This window comes from Scardinius erythrophthalmus, assembly GCF_964197995.2.
Source record: "Scardinius erythrophthalmus genome assembly, chromosome: 4".
Lineage (NCBI taxonomy): Eukaryota > Metazoa > Chordata > Actinopteri > Cypriniformes > Leuciscidae > Scardinius > Scardinius erythrophthalmus.
The window spans coordinates 8478134-8499782 of record NC_138224.1 but is presented as its reverse complement, the minus strand read 5'-3'; the positions used below and the strand labels follow the sequence as shown (position 1 = coordinate 8499782).

The window sequence follows — 21649 nt, the reverse complement described above, 5'->3', positions numbered from 1 at the left end:
AAGTAAAATAATTGAAATTGGGGGGGAAATTAGCCTGGCTAACGTCAGACCTCGTCTCATTGAGACGTGTTCTGGGAACCACATGTTCATTTTCTCGTATTTGAGGCGTGGTTTACGAATGTCCAGAGCCGTTTATTGGGCGCTACGAATGTCTATCAAATGCGCCTGTACGTAGCTCATAGCCAATTGTTTCAATTATACCAGATGATGTATGTAGAGCGACAGAAATTCGACGAGGAAGAAGACGAAATAAACTTGCGTTCTAAACTTAGAACACTATCTAAGGCTGCATCGAAAGGTAACTTCGCGTCTGCTGCCATGTTGGATCCATAGATATAAACAAACTGCTTCGGTGTGTCGCATAGACATCGTCATCGTCTGGCTGCTCCCTCCCCATTCTGTGATTGGTTCCCTTTTTGAGGGGAAAATCTGGTCCATGGTGTCCAGGCTGCCTAGCAGCGTAAATAAAATCGTGCTGTGCGCTAGGCAGCATGGGGAAACCCAGGCTAGGGGGAAATAACATTATGAAATAAATGTTTTTCTCCAAAAACACGTTGGCCATAATTATTGGCACCCTTTTATTAAGTACTTTTTGCAACCTCCTTTTGCCAAGATTACCACTCTGAGTTTTCTCATATGATGCCTGATGAGTTTGGAGAACACCTGACAAGAGATCAGAGACCATTCCTCCATACAGAATCTCTCCAGATCCTTCAGATTCCCAGCTCCAACTGACCACCACATAGATATCAGCAATAAACGCTCCACTAGACTAAGCCCAAGAAACCATTCACCTGGTGGAGTGGGCCCTCACCCCAATAGGGCACTTCAAGTCAAAGGACTTGTAAGCTAGCACTATTGCGTCCACTATCCAGTGGGATAGTCTCTGCTTCGTAACTTGCAGCCCCTTTGAGCGGCCTCCGAAGCACACAAACAGCTGCTCTGACTGCCTGAACTGGCTAGAGCGCTCAATGTACACCCTAAGGGCCTGAACTGGGCGAAGTGAGTGTAGCATATGCTCGCCCTCAGCAGAGGGGAGATCAGAGAGTAAAATGACTTGTGCTCTAAAGGGCGTGGAAAGCACCTTAGGCATTTGTTGGATAACAAATTCATTGGGCTTACGGACGACTTTACTGTCGTTGGGCCCAAACTCAAGACAGGAGGCGTCCACTGAAAGAGCCTGTAGATCACCAACTTGCTTGATAATAGAGCCAGCAGGAGGGTGATCTTTAGTGAGAGAGGCCGAAGGTCGACCTCACAAGACAGAGGGTCTACATTCTGAGCGGAGCACCAGCCGGAAAGCATAGGCCATTTCTGGGCATAAAAGTGCCTTGTAGAATGTGCCCTAGCCTCAGACATAGTGTTCAAGACCTCCCTGTAGAGACGTGAAGGCTCCAGTCGAGAGGCCACAGATGTAGGCTCCACAACTTGAGTTGGGGATGCCAAATTGACCCCTCCACTTGGGAAAGGAGGTCCCTCCTCAGCGGGATTGGCCATAGAGCTGCTGATTGGAGCTGCTGATAGCAGCTGAGCTATTCCCGGGAACCACTGCTGGTTCTGCTAGAGTGGTGCCACAAGTAAAACCAAGCATCTGTCCTCCCTCATTCGGTTGATGACCTGAGGGAGCAGGGCTACTGGAGGGAAGGCATAAAGGCACAGAGAGGGCCACCTGCAGGCAAATACATCCTTCTTCTTTGGGAAGAATATTTGGCTGTGGGCGTTTTCCTTCAATGCAAATATCAGAATATCTGCTCCCATGTTCATGGATACCGGCACATGTATCGCTCTTACTGAGTGAAGACTGTACTGTGCCAACAGAAGGCAGCGGTGTGCCAGCCTGTTTATCGGACAAGACCTGAGACCCCCTTGATGATTTATATAGACTACCACTGTCATGCTGTCCGATTGGACCAGGACATGGTGCCCCCTGAGATCTGACTAGATCTGACATAATTTCCCCAACCAGTCTTGGAGACAACCATCACGACTACTAGAAGGAAAGTAGTCGTGATGGATGCTTTCCAAGACTGGTTGGGGCGCCCTATGATGAAACCGAGCCCAGTTCTACTCCTAACTGATACAGATGGAGCGATTTCCAGGGGACCAGGGCTTTGGTACAGCTGAGGGTCCCAAGTAACAGGCCAAAGGAAATAGTGAGGAGGCTACTTCCATGAGGCCCAGTAGGGTCTGAAACATTTTCAGGGGGAGGTTGTCCCCAACTTTGAATGACGCCACTAGTCCCTGAATTTTCAAGGAGCGTTCCGGCAAAATCCAGGCATCTGGGATGAATCGAATACTGCCCCCAGGAACGAGATCCGCTGGCTGGGGGACAGCAAGCTTTTGCTCAGCTTGATCCTGAACCCCAGACTTTCCAAATGGCTGAGAAGCAGAGATCTGCGTGCACATAGCTCCTCCTTCGATTGGGCTAAGAACAACCAATCATCAAGGTAATTCAGGATGCGTACTCCAATCCATTTCAGGGGGAGAGGGCCACATCTACGCGTTTCGTGAAGGTGCACGGAGCTAGGGCCAGTCCAAATGGTGGGACTGTATCTTGGTAAGACACCCCTTCGAATGCAAATCTCAAGAACGGTCTGTGACGGGGAGCTACTACATGTATATGAAAGTATGCATTTATGCAATATCCTTTATCCTTGTCCTTGTGGGGAAATTTTTTGGTTCCCATGAGGGAAACAGCTTATAAATCTTATGGCATTACTCGTATATTACTTCCAAACTTTTATAGGTTATTGATTTCATTTGTTATGAGCTAAAAGTGTCTTCTTCAGAAGACTTTTATTTATGTATTTTTTTATATATATATACTTGCCATTTCACAAGAGAAATTACATAAAAAACTCTCATCCAAACTGTAAAATACTGAAAAATATGAGGGTACAGTACAGGGTGCTTTGGCAGATATGTACTGTAGTACTGGCTCTCTCTGCTGGTCACAATGTGAACAACATGCTTATTTTTACTATGGTTATGGTTTTTGTGGGCCATCTGAAACCACTTTTGTGGAATTAGGTCAATTTCACATTAGTCAAAGGAATTATTTGACATACACTGAAGGAAGGTGTCACAAAATTAAGTTTGTGATGTTTTCCACCCCTCTGTGTAATTAGAGCTAACTTTTGCACTGTGTCCTTGCAAGCATTTATTAACTTAATGTTTTTAATGCCATTTTGCAATAGTATCCATTTTACAGAGTTGAGTTTATTACGTGTTAATATCATGCTAACATAATGTATACATTAATAGACAGTGTAGGACATTCATAGTTAGTTATCAGTGCTTTTATCTCTTCTCTGCAGGTGTTGGGCTTTGATGCTGTAAATAAACTGGAGAGTTTCCTGTCTCCTGCAAGTCAGTGAAATACGTGTGTGTGTGTGTGTGTGTGTGTGTGTGTGTGCGTGTGTGTGTGTGTGTGTGTGTGTGTCTGTGTCTGTGTGTGTGTTTCTGCATCCCCTCTTGATGGGTGGGGAGGAGGAGTTCATCAGCACTGACTGTTAGATATATATGGAGAAGATCATAAAAGCCTGGTCTGATTTGTCACTGAAGTTGTTTGATGATTTCCTCTGTTCTGTCTAATAAGGTAACAGCGAGTGTGATTGGAGGGTTTTGAACCTCTTTCTCTCTCATTAAGGGGGCTGAGAGAGGACGCCTGTACTTCTGTATCATCAGTGCGGAGAAGCTTGTACTGGATGTTGAATTAATCAAGCAGAGAGAGATGGAGAGATGCCTGACACTCATTTTACTGTCTTCAATTATAATACTCATCACAGCTGGTAAATTATTATTATTATTATTAGATTATTAGATCTCTGCTTAATTTTCTCATGACAAAAAAAACTGTACACAATTTCTCTTGTAAGCTGCAAATTATTTAATCGCATTTGTCAAATATAATTTTACAAAAGTTAAAACTATTTACTTATCCATGATTAAGCAGTGTGTATATATATATAAATATTAAAGAAAATTAAGCTGTGATCAAACCTTTTTTGGAAAAACCAAGAAAGAAAAAGAATAATACATGGCACCTTATGGCTTCCATATTGCACCATTATCATTTCAATAGCTAAACAGGTCCACTGCACCATACAGAAAAAAAAAGGAAGAAATATTAATTTACACAACATTGTTGTTTCATTTTTTTACCCTGTGTATGTATTTTTCTCTTCCTATTTTCCTCTCTTCCACCCTTTCTAATCCCTTTATCTTTCTCTCATTGTGTCAGCTCTCTCAGCATCAGTCCATGTGAATGTGAGGTTGGTTGGTGGTCACAGTCGCTGTGCTGGTAGAGTGGAGGTTCTTCATAGAGGTCAGTGGGGAACAGTGTGTCACTATGACTGGGATTTGGCTGATGCTGCAGTGGTGTGTAGAGAGCTGGACTGTGGAGAACCTGTAGATGCTCTGGGTGATGCTCATTTTGGACCAGGATCAGGACCAATCTGGATAAGTTATGTCATGTGTAAAGGATCAGAGTCAACAGTGGAGAAGTGTGGATCAGGAGGATGGGAAAAACACAACTGTGATCATAGTAAAGATGCTGGAGTCATCTGCTCAGGTAATATATATATTTATAACGTTTTGTATTTCCTTATTGGTTTCTTATTGATTTTAATTGTTAAAATGTTTAATTATTCAGTCATTCAAAAGCAAATCAACAAATCATTTTTGTTGATCTATGTTGTCCTATTTAGAAGTCAGGCTGGTTGGAGGTTCTCGCTGCTCTGGGAGGTTAGAGATACTTGATGATCAGTCGTGGGTTTCAGTGTGTGACGCTGCCTTTGACCAGCAGGATGCAGAGGTTGTGTGTAGAGAGCTGGACTGTGGAGCTCCTGTACAGGTGCTGGGAGAAGATGCTTTTGGCAAAGGAGACGCTCAGATGTGGACACAAGAGATTCAGTGCAGAGGAAATGAGTCTCAGATTCACCTCTGTCCAACATCACCATTAGATGAAAACAACTGTTCACATGAGCACAACATTGGTTTGCTGTGTACTGGTAAGATTTCAAAATGTAAGAGAGCAGTTTTATTTCATTTTATTTTGACATTTTACATGTCAACTCACTTTTTTTCTATTGCCTTTCTTTCTTTCTTTCTTTCTTTCTTTCTTTCTTTCTTTCTTTCTTTCTTTCTTTCTTTCTTTCTTTCTTTCTTTCTTTCTTTCTTTCTTTCTTTCTTTCTTTCTTTCATTCCAAGACATAAGAAATGTGAGACTGGTAAATGGTAGCAGTCGCTGTGCTGGTAGAGTGGAGGTTCTTCATAGAGGTCAGTGGGGAACAGTGTGTGGAGTTGGCTGGGATTTGGCTGATGCTGCAGTGGTGTGTAGAGAGCTGGACTGTGGAGAACCTGTAGATGCTCTGGGCGATGCTCAGTTTGGACTGGGATCAAGGCCAGTCTTAATGAAAATTGCAATTTGTAGTGGATCAGAGTCTACACTTAAGAAATGTGGATCCATAAAATTGAATGTTCCTGACGAGTGTCTTCATAAGAGCGCTCAAGTCATTTGTTCAGGTAAGTTAAAAGTTTCATATTATTATACAAAACACTTGTCAGAAGCAGTCATCATTTTTATTTTCCATGATTATTTTCTACCTTTCTCTTCTATTAAAATTATTTTTATATAAAATAGATATACTCTATTAATTATAATTGTACAATTTTATTTTGAACTGTCACAACATTTCCTAGATTTGCTTTCTGTAGCACATACTTACATATACGTACACATACAGTTAAAGAGGAAACTAAATACAGTGTACAGTTATGAAAATCTGAGGTTGTGTCCCAGATAGACCTGTGGAACTCACAGGCATTCACAAGCAGCAGCCATTACTATTCTGCAAGACCTCAAATGCACCTCAAGTGCTCCATTCGGGACAGGGCCTTGTAGGTGGAAATCGTATCGGTTACTAAACGTAACCTCTGTTCTCTCTAGAAGAGGGAACGCGTATTGCGTAAGTAGATTACGCTGCGGGAAAGTCTTCTTTCTCGAGATACTGAAGCCAAAAAATTATCCTTAATTTTTAATAATCTTGTCAACGCAGTGCGGCAGTATGCAGACCTAGGGCAGGCTTACTAGCGTGCCCATTGGCTGCCCTGCGGCAACTGCAGCAGCCTATCGCTGAGCCCTTGGCGTGACGTCACGACCAATGAGCGCGCTTGGCGCGCTTCATGCGTCACAGCCCGCCAAAAGGGGTGTGGCTTAGCGTATATAAGCAGGGCTCTGAGGCTGCTTCACTGGTTTCTGTCGCTGAAGCGAATGAGCTCGTGGCGCGAGCACGGTGGGTTACGCAATACTCGTTCCCTCTTCTAGAGAGAACAGAGGTTACGTTTAGTAACCGATACGTTCTCTTACGAGAGGTTCTCTCGTATTGCGTAAGTAGCTTACGCTGCGGGAACTCCCTTGTCAACGCCGTGCGCGCCGAGCATCCACTGAATGAGTCCCAGGGAAAGCCCGGGGAACGTGATAGCAGGGAGCCGGGCGCCCAATAGAAGGCTAGCGCAGTACACAAGCACATAGGGAGCACGGAGCGGCACAGCCGGTCCGAATTGACAATTCCCTGCACAGTGCAGCTCAACCAGTAGAGCTAAATCAACCAACGTAGCCCGCGCACTGATAGTGGGCCGGTCTACGCGAGACTTAGAATGATAAAATCTTCGCCTGCAAGGCGGGAACTTTCAGGTTGTAAAACCTAACAAATGTGGAAAGGGGGAGGCCCAGCCTGCCGCTGCACAAATGTCATGTATGGAAATCCCGCTGGACCACGCCCACGATGAGGCCATGCCTCTGGTGGAGTGAGCTCGAATGCCCAGTGGGCACTGCAGGTCTTTAGACGCATAAGCAGTTGCGATAGCGTCCACTATCCATCTGGACAGGCTGTGTTTCGAGGCGGCGAGACCCTTGGTGCGCCCTCCAAACGAAACAAAAAGCTGCTCCGAGCGCCTGAAGGCGGCGGAGCGTGTGATGTAGTTTCTCAGCGCCCTGACCGGGCAGAGCAGATTACTATCGGCCTCGCTGCCGGGAGTTGGCAGGGCTGAGATGGAAATGACCTGCGCTCTGAAGGGAGTGCCCAATATTTTGGGAACGTAACCATGCCTCGGTCTGAGAATAACTTTAGAGTCGTTAGGTCCGAACTCGAGGCACGCGGCGTTAATAGATAACGCGTGAAGGTCTCCCACGCGTTTGACTGAAGACAGAGCTATCAGAAAAACGGTTTTGAGCGTGAGGCCTTGATTCGACGGCGGCTTCCTCAGAGTCCAGCGATGCGGAGAGCTTCGCTGAAGAGACAGAAATCAGTGAAGCAGCCTCTGAGCCTCGCTTATATACACTAAGCCACACTCCTTTTTGCGGGCTTTGGCGCAAGAAGCGCGCCAAGCACGCTCATTGGTCGTGACGTCACGCCAAGGGCTCAGCGATAGGCTGCTGCAGTTGCCGCAGGGCAGCCAATGGGCACGCTAGTAAGCCTGCCCTAGGTCTGCATGCTGCCGCACTGCGTTGACAAGATTATTAAAAATTAAGGATAATTTTTTGGCTTCAGTATCTCGAGAAAGAAGACTTTCCCGCAGTGTAAGCTACTTACGCAATACGAGAGAACCTCTCGTAAGAGAACTGTCCTGCTATATACCTTTAAAATAAGCCATAATTTTGTTGATCTGTGTTGTTTTATTTAGAAGTCCGGCTGGTTGGAGGTTCTCGCTGCTCTGGGAGGTTAGAGATACTTCACAATCAGTCGTGGGTTTCAGTGTGTGACGCTGCCTTTGACCAGCAGGATGCAGAGGTTGTGTGTAGAGAGCTGGACTGTGGGGCTCCTGTACAGGTGCTGGGAGAAGATGCTTTTGGCAAAAGAGACGCTAAGATGTGGACACAAGAGATTCAGTGCAGAGGAAATGAGTCTCAGATTCACGACTGTCCAACATCACTATCACTTGAAAACAACTGTTCTGATAACACCGGTGTTGATCTGGTGTGTGCAGGTTAGAGGATTGTTTTTTTAATAAACTGAAATTGAATTGAATGTCCACTAAATCTAGAATACATATTAGTTCCATATTTTTCCTATTTGTGTGATACTTTTTTCTTTTTATTTGTTTGTATCTTTATCTTATCTCTCACTATTTTCATTAATCATTTATAGACATTATGAGAGTAAGACTGGTTGGTGGTCACAGTCGCTGTGCTGGTAGAGTGGAGGTTCTTCATAGAGGAGAGTGGGGAACAGTGTGTGGTGTTGACTTTGATATGGCTGATGCTGCAGTGGTGTGTAGAGAGCTGGAATGTGGAAGACCTGTAGATGTTCTTGGTGATGCTTATTTTGGATCTGGATCAGGACCAATCTGGCCAAATCGCAAGTTATGTACTGGATCAGAATCTACACTGAAGAACTGTGGATCAGTACAATGGGGTTTGTATCAGTGTGATCATACTCATGATGCGGGAGTCATTTGTTCAGGTAAGCTGCTCCAAACCTCAATTCTGTTTTTATATTACTCAAGATCCACCTAACTTAAAGAGATAGTTCACCAAAAATGAAAATTATTTCATTATTTTACTCACCCTCAAGTCAGGCCAAATCAGAATCACTTTCTTCTGTGGAGCACAAAAGATGTTTATTTTTTTCAGGATCCAAAATAAGAAACACCATAAAGTGGTAAATAAGGTTTGTGCATGTTTTATAAAATTTCATTCAGTAGCTTTTTTGTGAGCAACAGAACAAACTTTATTATTATTCTTTGTCATGTTTTTGCTTCGATAGCCTGTCTTAACTCACTTCCATTATGTTCAAAGCAGTGGCCACTGGCCAGGATATTCTTCAAAAATTAGCTTTTTGTGTTCCATGGAAGAAAAGAAGGTCATATGAATTTGGATTGACATGCAGGATAGGTAAATTGGAGACAGTAAATTGTCTGTAGGTATTAGTGAACATGTGAATGTGTATGTCTGTGTGTGTTAGTTCTGTGATGGGCTGGCCATTCATCATGGGTATTTCCCTACTTTTGCCTTGAGACACGATAGGCTCCAGCATCCCTGCAACCCTACACAGGACAAGCAGTTTGGCGGATGGATGGATTAGTAAATAATGGCAGAGTTTTCATTTTTGAATGAACTATCCATTTAAATGAACCTTTCATAAAGCTTTTCATTAATTTCCATTGATTCCTTTTTACATTAATGAATGTTTCTGTGTGGTAGAAATGAATGACATTTAGATAACAAACAAAAATGGTTATTTATCTCTTGCTACTTCAGGCGTCAGGCTTATCGGAAACTCCAGTTGCTCTGGGAGGTTAGAGATACTTCACAATCAGTCGTGGGTTTCAGTGTGTGACGCTGCCTTTGACCAGCAGGATGCAGAGGTTGTGTGTAGAGAGCTGGACTGTGGGGCTCCTGTACAGGTGCTGGGAGAAGATGCTTTTGGCAAAGGAGACGCTCAGATGTGGACACAAGAGATTCAGTGCAGAGGAAATGAGTCTCAGATTCAACTCTGTCCAACATCTTTTCATAAAAAACGTTGTTCACATAATTACCAGGGGCTGATCTGTGCTGGTAAGAAATAAAATATGAGATTATTATTTATTTTTATTTTTTTTACCTTTTACGACTAGTCTCTCTCTTTATTCTTTTGTCACTTAGATAGAAAGAATGTGAGGCTGGTAGGTGGTAGAAGTCGCTGTGCTGGTAGAGTGGAGGTTCTTCATAGAGGTCAGTGGGGAACAGTGTGTGGCAATTTTTGGGATATGACTGATGCTACAGTGGTGTGTAGAGAGCTGGACTGTGGAGAACCTGTAGATTCTCTGAGTGATTCTCAGTTTGGACAAGGATCAGAACCAATATGGATGAGTAGTGTGTTATGTGCTGGATCAGAGTCAACACTGAAGAACTGCTGGGCGTCAGGATGGAGCATAAATGTCTGTAGTCAGCATTCAAATGCTGGGGTCATCTGTTCAGGTAAATAATGCTGGACTTAAAAGCATTCCACTCTTGCTTTTCTACTTGTTGCCAATGGATTTATGTTTACACAAGTAATGATTTTGTTTTATGTGGAAAACTTTAACAAATCTGTATTGTTACACGTTTTGTCTGCATTACGTCTGTAATATATATTTTTTCTGTATTATATGTTTTTTCTACTGTTCATGTTACACAAACAGGTCATAAACCTTCCAGACTTGCTGCTGGGCCTCACCTCTGCTCTGGGAGGTTAGAGATACTTGATGATCAGTCGTGGGTTTCAGTGTGTGACGCTGCCTTTGACCAGCAGGATGCAGAGGTTGTGTGTAGAGAGCTGGACTGTGGGGCTCCTGTACAGGTGCTGGGAGAAGATGCTTTTGGCAAAGGAGATGCTCAGATGTGGACACAAGAGATTCAGTGCAGAGGAAATGAGATTCAGATTTCATTCTGTTCAATATCATCATCACAGAAACACAACTGCACCAGTGACAATAATGTTGGCCTGATCTGTTCTGGTAAAGAATCAATATTCACTGTGTCTATATTACAAAAATGTATTCCCCCAAGTTGTTTATTTTTTTGTATTGTTACTGAATAGTTAAAGTACACTATGTAACTTTTTGTTTAGAATTAACTAAATTTAAATAATGAGTGATGATTACATCATAAATCCATCTTCCAAACCGGGTTTTTGTCTCACCCTGATTCATTGGCACCGATTAATGTTTCTGCCTGTGGGTGCCCACCAAAACAAATGCATACAGCTACAAACTGCTATGGGCCAAAAGCTACATAGTGCATCTTTAAGAATTATTTGACCTCTTTACATCACACACATAAAGAGAAGATTTTTCTCAGTCAAGATATGTTGTTTTTTAGATTTTTTTTTTGTTGGGTCTTGTAATGACAAAAGTTTTTTGCACAGGTTACACAGATCTCAGACTGGTAAATGGCTCAGACTCTTGTTCTGGAAGAGTGGTGCTTCGGTTTCTCAATGAATGGGGCTCAGTGTGTGATGCATGCTGGGATATGAGAGCTGCCAGTGTCCTCTGTAGACAGCTGAATTGTGGGATTGCTGTGTCTGTTGTGGGATCAGACAGGTTTGGAGAGGGAAGTGGTGAAATCTGGGCTGATGTGTTTGATTGTGACGGGAATGAAACAAAACTCTCAGAATGTTCCGTCTCTTCATGGAGTCGAGCTGAATGTTCTCATAGTCGAGATGTTGGAGTCGTCTGCTCTGGTGAGGGGGTTTTATTGAAAAAATAATTCAAATGCATAAATTAACTTGCAGTACCTTGATTAAAATCTTTCACTCAGATTCCTCTCTGGCTGTTCATGACGGTCTGGTGCGGTTGTCTGGAGAGAGACAGTGCGAGGGGGAGCTGGAAGTTTCCATCCATCAGGTCTGGAGGAGAGTTCTGCTGGACTCCTGGAGTCTCACTGAATCCTCTGTGGTCTGCAGACAGCTGGGCTGTGGCTCTGTGCTGAACTTCTCCGGCTCCTCTTCATCCAGTCCTGAACACAGTCATGAGTGTGTGACGGGCTTCCAGTGCTCTGGGAGTGAAGCTCATCTGGGGAACTGCAGCTCTCCACAAACTCTCAACTGCAGCTCCACACAACAGCTGTCAATCACCTGCCTTGGTGAGAACAGCAACATCTGTGCAGATTCTTCAGTTGTTAGTGATCAATAATGTGTTTTTCTCTCTCTGAATATCAGGTCGCGGGTCCATCAGGCTGGTGGGTTCTGGGGGAGACTGTGCAGGGAGGCTGGAGGTTTTTCACAGCGGCTCATGGGGGACAGTGTGTGATGACTCCTGGGATATTAAAGATGCCCATGTGGTGTGCAGACAGCTGCAGTGTGGAGTGGCCCTCAGTAACCAGCAGGTACCAGCCTGGTTTGGTCCTGGTTCTGGACCCATATGGCTGGATGAGGTGGAGTGTGAGGGGAATGAGACGTCCCTGTGGAACTGCTCTTCTCCAGGCTGGGGGAAACATGACTGTCAACACAAGGAGGATGTAGGAGTCGTGTGCTCAGGTAAACATGCTTCTACTAATGTGTTTAAATTAAACTTATAATGAATATAACATTTTAAGAAACTTCAAGTTAACACTTTACAATAAGGTACATAGTTAACTACCTCAGTTAACCTAAACTAAGAATGACTTCTACAGCATTTATTAATTCATTAATTAATTTATTAATTTCAACATCTACTAATACATTATTAAAATCAAAGGTTGTATTTTTTAACATTAGTTAATGCACTGTGAACTAACATGAATAAACAACGAACAAACGAACAGCTGTGTTTATTAACCAACATTAACAAAGATGAATAAATACTGTAACACATGTATCGCTTATTGTTAGTTCATGTTAGTTAATTCATTAACTAATGTTAACTAATGAACCCTATTGTAAAGTGTTACCAACTTTAAAAACACATTTATGCGTCCATAATACCCACACTTTTAAAATACTCATTTTCCACTTCTATCTAGAGTTTAAAGAGATCAGGTTAACTGAGGGCTGTGAAGGGAATGTGGAGGTTTTCTACAATGGATCCTGGGGTAATGTGTGTTACCATAAGATGGACAGAGACACAGTGAGTCTGATCTGTCAAGAGCTGAACTGTGGAAGATCTGGCAGTGAACCCGATTATTCAGAGGGACTGAAGTCTCATAATTGGCTTGATAAACTTAAATGTCGACGTCATGATTCCACTCTATGGCAGTGTCCATCTTCACCCTGGGGACAGAATGACTGTGATAATGAAGTGGCCAAGATCACCTGCTCAGGTAAGAAGATATTTAACTGATTTAAGATAGTTGGAAAACATTATGTTTGTTTCAGTAAGATTATTATTAATAATTTTTCTATTCAGCATTTAATTAAATTTTAATGTTTTAATTTTAGAGGAGCAGAGTCGTGAATCTCCTCTGAGTCGTCTGACATGTTCTACCTCAGAATCTCCTCACCAGAGACAGTGTTCAAGTAAGATCATTAAAAGGATGTATTTTCTTAATTCACAGTATCTTGAATTATTGAGCACTTGTACACTGAATCCACATTGCACATTCATAATTTGTCACAACCTTGAATAGTCATAAAATACATTGTAAATGTATTGCTGGTCAGTGATGTTGCTGTGTGTGATTTAGATCATGTTCCTCTCAGACTGAGGGGAGGTTTGGGCCGGTGCTCTGGGAGGCTGGAGGTGTATCATAACGCTGTGTGGGGTTCAGTCTGTGCTGATCTGTGGGACATCAGCGATGCTCAGGTGGTCTGCAGGCAGCTGGGTTGTGGAGCAGCACTGAGGGCTGATGGGAATTCAGTCTTTGGTGCTGGTGAAGGTGTTGTGTGGCTGAACAGAGTCGAGTGCAGAGGGAATGAGATTCACCTGTGGGACTGTCCTCTCTCCCTGAAGAACCACACTGACTGCTCCCACAAAGAGCACGCTGGACTCACCTGTGCAGGTCACTGCAAAACACTGAGCAATATTAGTCATTTTTAAATATTTTTAGTGCTAATATTATTTGTGTATTTCATGATTTTGAATGTGTTTGTGTCTGTTTTGCCAGATATGTCAGTGTCCACTACTCCTGCCACAACAACATCAGCTTCTCCTCCAGTTTCTCAGACAGTGCGCTCAACATCAGTCACTCCTCCACAAACTCCTCTAGTGTCTCTCTCTGTGCTTGTGGTTGTACTGGGAGTTTTGCTCTTACTACTCTTAGTGCCACTGCTTATACTGATTCAGCAGAACAGAGTGATGAGGAGAGGTAGGAGAGATCCAGAGACTGTCATATTGTGTGTTATTCAGTGTGTGATCAGTCATGTGTTGTGAACTGACAGCAGGTTTGTCTGTCTACACTCACAGCTCTCTCTAAGAGGAGACACAGGACGACGACTGAGGCCGTTTATGAGGAGCTTCTTCACAGACCCACTAATAGACAGATTTTTTTCACTCAGAGGGGTGAGTAAATGTGTGTGTCTGTTTTGTGGAGATCAAAAAGTGTAATCACTTTATTTATTGGCAGGGCCACATTAATGCACATGCTTACCTGAGCTTAGGGCCCCAGGCTGGGGGAGGGCCCAAGTAATGCTGGAAAAATATATATAATTGAACATTTAAATTTGACATTTATTTACCCATTTTAAAAAGTTTTGACTTTGCTGTTATAGTTTTGTTATTGATGCTTTGGTTTGAGTGTGCGTGGCTAGAAGATGCGTGCTTGTGAAGTTGTGCATTGAACTCTTCCACGCTATGCTACAGTTATCTCCTCAGCATCCTCAGAGTAGAGTCGACAACACGGTCAGAGACATCAGCAGGGAGGAGATAACACAACAAATCTACGTTAGATAGAAGCAAAAAAAAGCAGCAAAATTAACACAGCCCATGTACCGAATATGACAAAAAATCTGCTTTGGCGAGCAAATAAAACAAACATACTCAGGTTTTTCTTGCTCCAGAACTCAATGAAGCAACACATACACTATGTGAAATGAGTCCTCGCAGGATTAAACCACCAAAACTAAAATTCATGATTTGATGCCAGTTTAGACGGAGACTTAATCATCTTGAGAGACTTATGTCCTTTGCTATTTTTCTCAATTATAAAAGAAAAAACAGGGGACACATGGGCTCATAGGGATACATAATAGCTTAAAACTATATATTTAAATAGCATATTTAATATTCAGCAGAGCTAGATACATTTGGTTTGTGATGTATGGTGTGATGACTTTGTTTTGTTGTGGAAAAATCATGCAAGAAGATAAAAGACTGACAGTAAAATTAATCCGTCTCTGTTTTGCTGAATAATTCATGGTCTTTGAAAAAAAAAAAAAAAAAGTGTAAGCCAAAACAATAAAAAAATCACGTGTATAAAAGTTTAAAAGAATGTTTACATATTCATAAACATGTAGACAATTTTGAATATAGAAATATGAAATGATGGAAAAATAGAAATGATATTTTTAAACAGGCATATACAACTAAAACCGCCAGTAGGGGGCAGCATTGAATCCTTTATAAATCGATTAGTTCAAAACGGCTTATTTATTCATGAACGAAGCAAGTGACTGACTTTATGTATGGGTCATTGAATCAATTGCTCAACCTATTCTTTCGAAACGTGAATTCTTTTAGCAACAAAACACCACTTTGTGTTGCTCGGAAACGCACAAAGGTTCTGCTGTGGCTTTGTTCAGAACTATGTTCATTTGCGAGCAAAACTGTTCAACTGCTGTATAAAGTCAATATCACATTTGTAATTATGCTGATATTTGATAAAACAGCATTCTTGCTGATGTGATATTGCGTAACTAAAAAATATAAAAAACAAGAAAACTCATTCAGGGGCATTTTTTGCACCCATATCTTGAGTTTTGAGGGCATTTTTATCAATTTTTGCTCCAAACCACTGTTAATTTCGAGGTAAAAATGATCCACACTCATGGGTCTATATACAGATAATATTATGCATTTTTGAGAAATGTATGGGTGTGCATGCAGTGTGGGGCTCCTGAGAGTTAAAGCTTCAGGGCCTCTGATTGTGTTAATGCGGCCCTGTGCATAGTGGTGAGTAGAGTAAACAATTTGTGGATCCATTTGTGGGAGTTTTGTGTGTTATCTAAAAAGATACAGTGCTAATTTTAATTGCAGAGTTAATTTTGTTGACGAATAATTTTCGTCATTATTAAATAAAATTCAGTTCTGAATCACAAAAACTATTACGAAAATCTATTGACATTTTCGTCAATGAATAAATATTAGACAAAAATGTTACAGAGGGACAATATGGGAAGAGATCCAGTCAGAACTTATGTGGTGTGGTAGATGCACACATTTGAATTGTAACGTGCTGATCCGGCAGGACATAAGTTGGTAATGGCATACACTTAAACATCTCATAAAACGTTAAAAAATGTAAACTTTTTAGAGAAAGAGCAGGCCACAGGGCTTAAAGTATTCCGGCACCATGCCGGATCTCCGGCGTGCGGCCGTGAGGGGAAAAAAAATTGGGAACTTGCATGCGGTTCAATATTTTCGAGTCAATTGATTTCACCTACCAATCATATGAGAGGATCGCTGCTCTAACTAACGTTACAAGCCTATCAGAAGCAGAGCAGGGCGGGTCCTGGCAACACAGTGTGATTGAGATCCATACGTTAGCGTCGTCGGTGAAAGCATGGAGCGCAAATTCATAAAGCCCGGGGATGATGTCTTACCCACGGGTATAATTTCCTATGCGGACGGGGGGGGGTATGTCCCCCCACTTTCAAATTCGTTTGTTGTGATTTTTAACCGCACGCCGTCATTGCCACAGAGGAGCAGGACCGAGCCTGTAAAATTAGTTCACTGAAAGTTCTAATGCGCAGGTATAGCCGTTGCGACCATAGACTATAAAAAAATAGATTGCGACACAGTTAGTGATGAAACGCGAGAAACAACAACAGGCTAATGTCATTATGGATGAAAAGAAAGAAAGGAGATGTTAGTTGGTTGATTAAGGAAATTAGCTCAGGTCAGGATAATGGGTAACTTCAGACTGTGTTAGATAAATATTAAATGTAGAACATTCTGTGTAGCTTACTTCAAACCGCAGTATTTTCTGTCAGCAATGTATGAAAAGTGCTGTCAACGTCAACGCATGCGATTCATTTTTTGTCCAGCTTTAACGTTTTAAAATATTTAACGCAAGTAACGCAGCATCCATCCGTTCTTTCTTTCTGACATCATTTAGCTAGGGTTATGATCACGCTCTTATTCACGCAAATGCTTTAGAACCATTCCTGCGCGACAAGACAAAAGAGAACGCGCTTTCAGTGAATGTCCTGGCACGTACGACGCACAGAAAGATGCGCGCCAGTATCGAGTTCTCTTTCGCGCTTGAACGAACAATAACACACACATTTATGCCAGAATGTCCTCTTTGTCGAGTATCATCACAAGAACAGTCTTAAATGAGTTAAATAAAATCTTAAATGGTAGAGAGAATGAGATGTGAGATCCTGTCAACAGCGGCAGATCTTAAAGTGACAGGAGCCATTCATTCTGTCTGTCAGTAAAGTTGACCTAAAGAACAGAGGGAGCAGAGAAAATTACTCACTGCTCTTTACTAAAGAACGCTTGTAGCTTTGATAAGGATTAATTTATATTTAATTTATAATTTATGCAGTGCGGACTGTTTTATAACCTTATTCAATTTCTGAATGGTACAGATAAATATGACATATGATGTATTATGGGTTTAATGACGATTGTCTTAAGTTCACTTAAATTAAAAGTTTTTATTTTTTTGAAGACTAACGTTTAAAATTTTTGGGGAAATCATTTTCATGAGATATCAGTAGCTATAATATTAGTGATACTGGCTTTCATTCATAAAAAGATGCCATTAAGATACAGCTGTAATACTTGAAAATAAGTATTCCACCCCCCCCCCCCCCCCCCCCCCCCACAAAAAAAAGTTCAGGCTCAGGAATTTTTTTCACTTTAACCCCTGAGGCCAGATATATGGATAAATCTAAAAAAGCGTGATGACCATTCAAGCGATATTGCATTCTAAACTCACAGCAAGCAGTAAACAGATCAGTGGTGACAAAGCGAAAGTGAGCTCAGTTCAGTCCGGTTTTCTATGCGTACACCGAAAGTGTCTCTCAGACACAGCGCACGAATATTGAGAATTGTTTTCTTTCGCGCCTTTTTGCGCTTGAGTGGACAAATACACACAAAATTATGTTAAAATGTCCGTTTTGAGTATTCACATACACACTGTCGTGTATGTCTTAAGTGAACGTAAAAAGTTTGGAGAATACCGGCTGTGTTTCAGTGTATTGGATTCATGCATTCAGCCTTAAAGTGACAGCAGCCTAATAACCTGCTGCTGCTGTCCGTCATTAATGTTAATCAAACAACAAAAGAAAAACAGAAAATCACTCAATGCTCTTGACTGAATAACTTTAGCATTAATAAGGATTAATCTATATTTATTTTATACAGATAAATATTTCTGCTTGAATGCAAGTTGTTATAAAGAATGCATAATTAATTAAAAAGAAGACCATGTTCTTGTTTCTTTATGAGAAGTGGTTTTATTTAATTTTAAGACAAATAAAGACACGTTATATGTCAGCAGTTAAATCTGTGTCTGCATTGCATGTTCAAACCAATATCATTTATTTTAACAGATTAATGTTTTCTCCAGGAGTATTATAATGAGTGTGGAAATTTAAGAGATGCTTAATTGATGCATTACAATTTTACCAAACCCATTAGATTTTAGTTGATTAAGTCTACTGTAGATTTAGTCAACTAAAATATTTTAATATTCCATCCATCCATCCATCTTCTACCGCTTATCCGGGACCGGGTCGCGGGGGCAGCAGTCTAAGCAGGGATGCCCAGACTTCCCTCTCCCTAGACACTTCCTCCAGCTCTTCCGGGGGGACACCGAGGCGTTCCCAGGCCAGCCGGGAGACATAGTCTCTCCAGCGTGTCCTAGGTCTTCCCCGGGGTCTCCTCCCAGTGGGACGCGCCCGGAACACCTTCCCGGGAAGGCGTCCAGGATGCATCTGGAAAAGATGCCCGAGCCACCTCAACTGACCCCTCTCGATGTGGAGGAGCAGCGGCTCTACTCTGAGCTCCTTCCGAGTGACCGAGCTTCTCACCCTATCTCTAAGGGATCGCCCAGCCACCCTGCGGAGAAAGCTCATTTCGGCCGCTTGTATCCGGGATCTTGTCCTTTCGGTCATGACCCACAGCTCATGACCATAGGTGAGAGTAGGAACGTAGATTGACCGGTAAATCGAGAGCTTCGCCTTGCGGCTCAGCTCCTTCTTCACCACGACAGACTGGTACAGGGACCGCATTACTGCAGAAGCTGCACCGATCCGTCTGTCAATCTCCCGTTCCATCCTTCCCTCACTCGTGAACAAGACCCCAATATACTTGAACTCCTCCACTTGAGGCAGGAGCTCTCCACCAACCTGAAGTGGGCAAACCACCCTTTTCCGACTGAGAACCATGGCCTCTGATTTGGAGGTGCTGATTCTCATCCCAGCCGGTTCACACTCGGCTGCAAACCGTCCCAGCGCATGCTGGAGGTCCTAGTTTGATGAGGCCAGCACGACAACATCATCCGCAAAGAGCAGTGATGAAATCGTGTGGTCCCCAAACCTGACCCCCTCCGGCCCCTGGCTGCGCCTAGAAATTCTGTCCATAAAAATTATGAACAGAACCGGCGACAAAGGGCAGCCCTGCAGGAGTCCAACATGCACCGGGAACAAGTCTGACTTACTGCCGGCAATGCGAACCAAGCTCCTGCTCCGGTCGTACAGGGACCGGATAGCCCTTAGCAAAGGGCCCCGAACCCCATACTCCCAGAGCACTCTCCACAAGATAACGCGAGGGACACAGTCGAATGCCTTCTCCAAATCCACAAAGCACATGTGGATTGGTTGGGCAAACTCCAATGAGCCCTCCAGCACCCTGTAGAGGGTATAGAGCTGGTCCAGTGTTCCACGACCGGGACGAAAACCACACTGTTCCTCCTGAATCCGAGGTTCTACTATCGGCCGGATTCTCCTCTCCAGTACCCTGGCATAGACTTTCCCAGGGAGGCTGAGAAGTGTGACCCCCCTGAAGTTGGAGCACACCCTCCGGTCCCCCTTCTTGAAAAGAGGGACCACCACCCCGGTCTGCCAGTCCAAAGGCACTGTCCCCGACCGCCACGCGATGCTGCAGAGGCGTGTCAGCCAAGACAGCCCCACAACACCCAGAGACTTGAGGTACTCAGGGCGGATCTCATCCACCCCCGGTGCCTTGCCACCGAGGAGTTTCTTGACTACCTTGGTGACTTCAGCTTGGGTGATGGACGAGTCCGCCTCCGAGCCCTCAGCCTCTGCTTCCTCAATGGAAGATGTGACGGCGGGATTGAGGAGATCCTCGAAGTATTCCTTCCACCGTCCGGTGATATCCCCAGTCGAGGTCAACAGCTGCCCACCTCCACTGTAAACAGCGTTGGTAGGGCACTGCTTCCCCCTCCTGAGGCGCCGGACGGTTTGCCAGAATCTCTTCGAGGCCAGCCGATAGTCCTTCTCCATGGCCTCACCGAACTCCTCCCAGGCCCGAGTTTTTGCCTCCACAACCACCCGGACTGCAGTCCGCTTGGCCCGTTGGTACCCATCAGCTGCCTCAAGAGTCCCACAAGCCAGCCAGGTCCGATAGGACTCCTTCAGCTTGACGGCATCCCTTACTTCCGGTGTCCACCACCGGGTTCAGGGATTGCCGCCTCGACAGGCACTGGAGACCTTACGGCCACAGCTCCGAGTGGCCGCATTGACAATGGAGGTGGAGAACATGGTCCACTCGGACTCAATATCTCCAGACTCCCTCGGGATCTGGTCGAAGCTCTGCCGGAGGTGGGAGTTGAAGATCTCTCTGACAGGAGAGTCGGCCAAACTTTCCCAACAGACCCTCACAGTACGTTTGGGTCTGCCGAGTCTGTCCAGCTTCCTCCCCTGCCATCGGATCCAACTCACCACCAGGTGGTGATCAGTTGACAGCTCCGCCCCTCTCTTCACCCGAGTGTCCAAGACATACGGCCAGAGGTCGGATGAAACGACCACAAAGTCGATCATCGACCTCCGGCCTAGGGTGTCCTGGTGCCATGTGCACTGATGGACACCCTTATGCTTGAACATGGTGTTCGTTATGGACAAGCTGTAACTAGCACAGAAGTCCAATAACAGAACACCACTCGGGTTCAGATCGGGGGGCCGTTCCTCCCAATCACGCCCCTCCAGGTGTCACTGTCGCTGCCCACGTGGGCGTTGAAGTCCCCCAGCAGAACGACAGAGTCCCCAGTCGGAGCACTTTCCAGCACCCCTTCCAGAGACTCCAAGAAGGCCGGGTACTCTGCACTGCCGTTTGGCCCGTACGCACAAACAGAGGGACAATATTTTAATATTTAGTCAACTAAAACTAAAAAAATTCAGATGACTAAAATTAAATTAAATCACAATTTGCTGTCAAAATTAAGACTGATACAGTGTTAGAGTTGTGATTCAAGGGAAGTGGGGATATTGACTGATTTACGATTGTGTGTCTGATGAATCTACTTCTCCATAATAGGAAGTGTCCTTTCAGAAGAACAGTATTCTGGGTATGAAGATGCTGATGAGCTTCTTTCAGGTTAGAGGACTCAAACAAAAACACTCACTTAGCAGGTTATCTTAACTGGGGTGAAATTATGTAAACCATCCAGCACATAATAATTCAGATAAGGATTTATTAAACCTTTTTTTTTTTTTAAAGCAAATTCTGCAGGAGGAGCCGCACCTGACTACTATAATGACATCACCACCACTGAAGGGTCAAATAAAGGTCAGTGACTTTAACTGATTTCACTAAATTAAATGAACTATTGGACCTCTGAATAGTTAAAGCAGTTTTTGTTTATTTCCTCCTTGCTGTTAACTCATTTAGAAGAGCAGCAAATCACACCTGAGAATTATGATGATATAATCACTGTTGGACTGAGATCTCGTGATACAGGTTTATTTCCTATTATCATTTCTACAGGTTTTAACAATATAGATTTATATGCATCTTTAATTATGCACTGTTTCAAAATCCAAAATCTTGCACATTTAATGGATGCTTTTAATTTAATTTT

The 21649-nt window shown here is 43.4% G+C and overlaps 2 protein-coding genes across 2 annotated transcripts in view; one reads left to right on the top strand and one right to left on the bottom strand.

The window, feature by feature from the left end:
* LOC308689887 (uncharacterized protein) overlaps nucleotides 1-21649 on the bottom strand; it is a 154247-nt gene that overhangs the window by 27178 nt on the left and 105420 nt on the right. The window lies entirely within an intron of this gene.
* Nucleotides 2890-21365, top strand: LOC308689046 (scavenger receptor cysteine-rich type 1 protein M130; the record flags this gene model as incomplete). Its single annotated transcript, XM_081362598.1, has 19 exons — nucleotides 2890-2895; nucleotides 3318-3369; nucleotides 4244-4573; nucleotides 4710-5012; nucleotides 5212-5526; nucleotides 7687-7989; nucleotides 8151-8465; nucleotides 9263-9559; nucleotides 9647-9961; nucleotides 10165-10479; nucleotides 10890-11204; nucleotides 11282-11623; nucleotides 11682-11999; nucleotides 12467-12763; nucleotides 13127-13441; nucleotides 13547-13747; nucleotides 13846-13941; nucleotides 21106-21165; nucleotides 21289-21365. 19 exons carry the CDS (start codon nucleotides 2890-2892, stop codon nucleotides 21363-21365), a joined length of 4572 nt encoding a protein of 1523 aa, XP_081218724.1.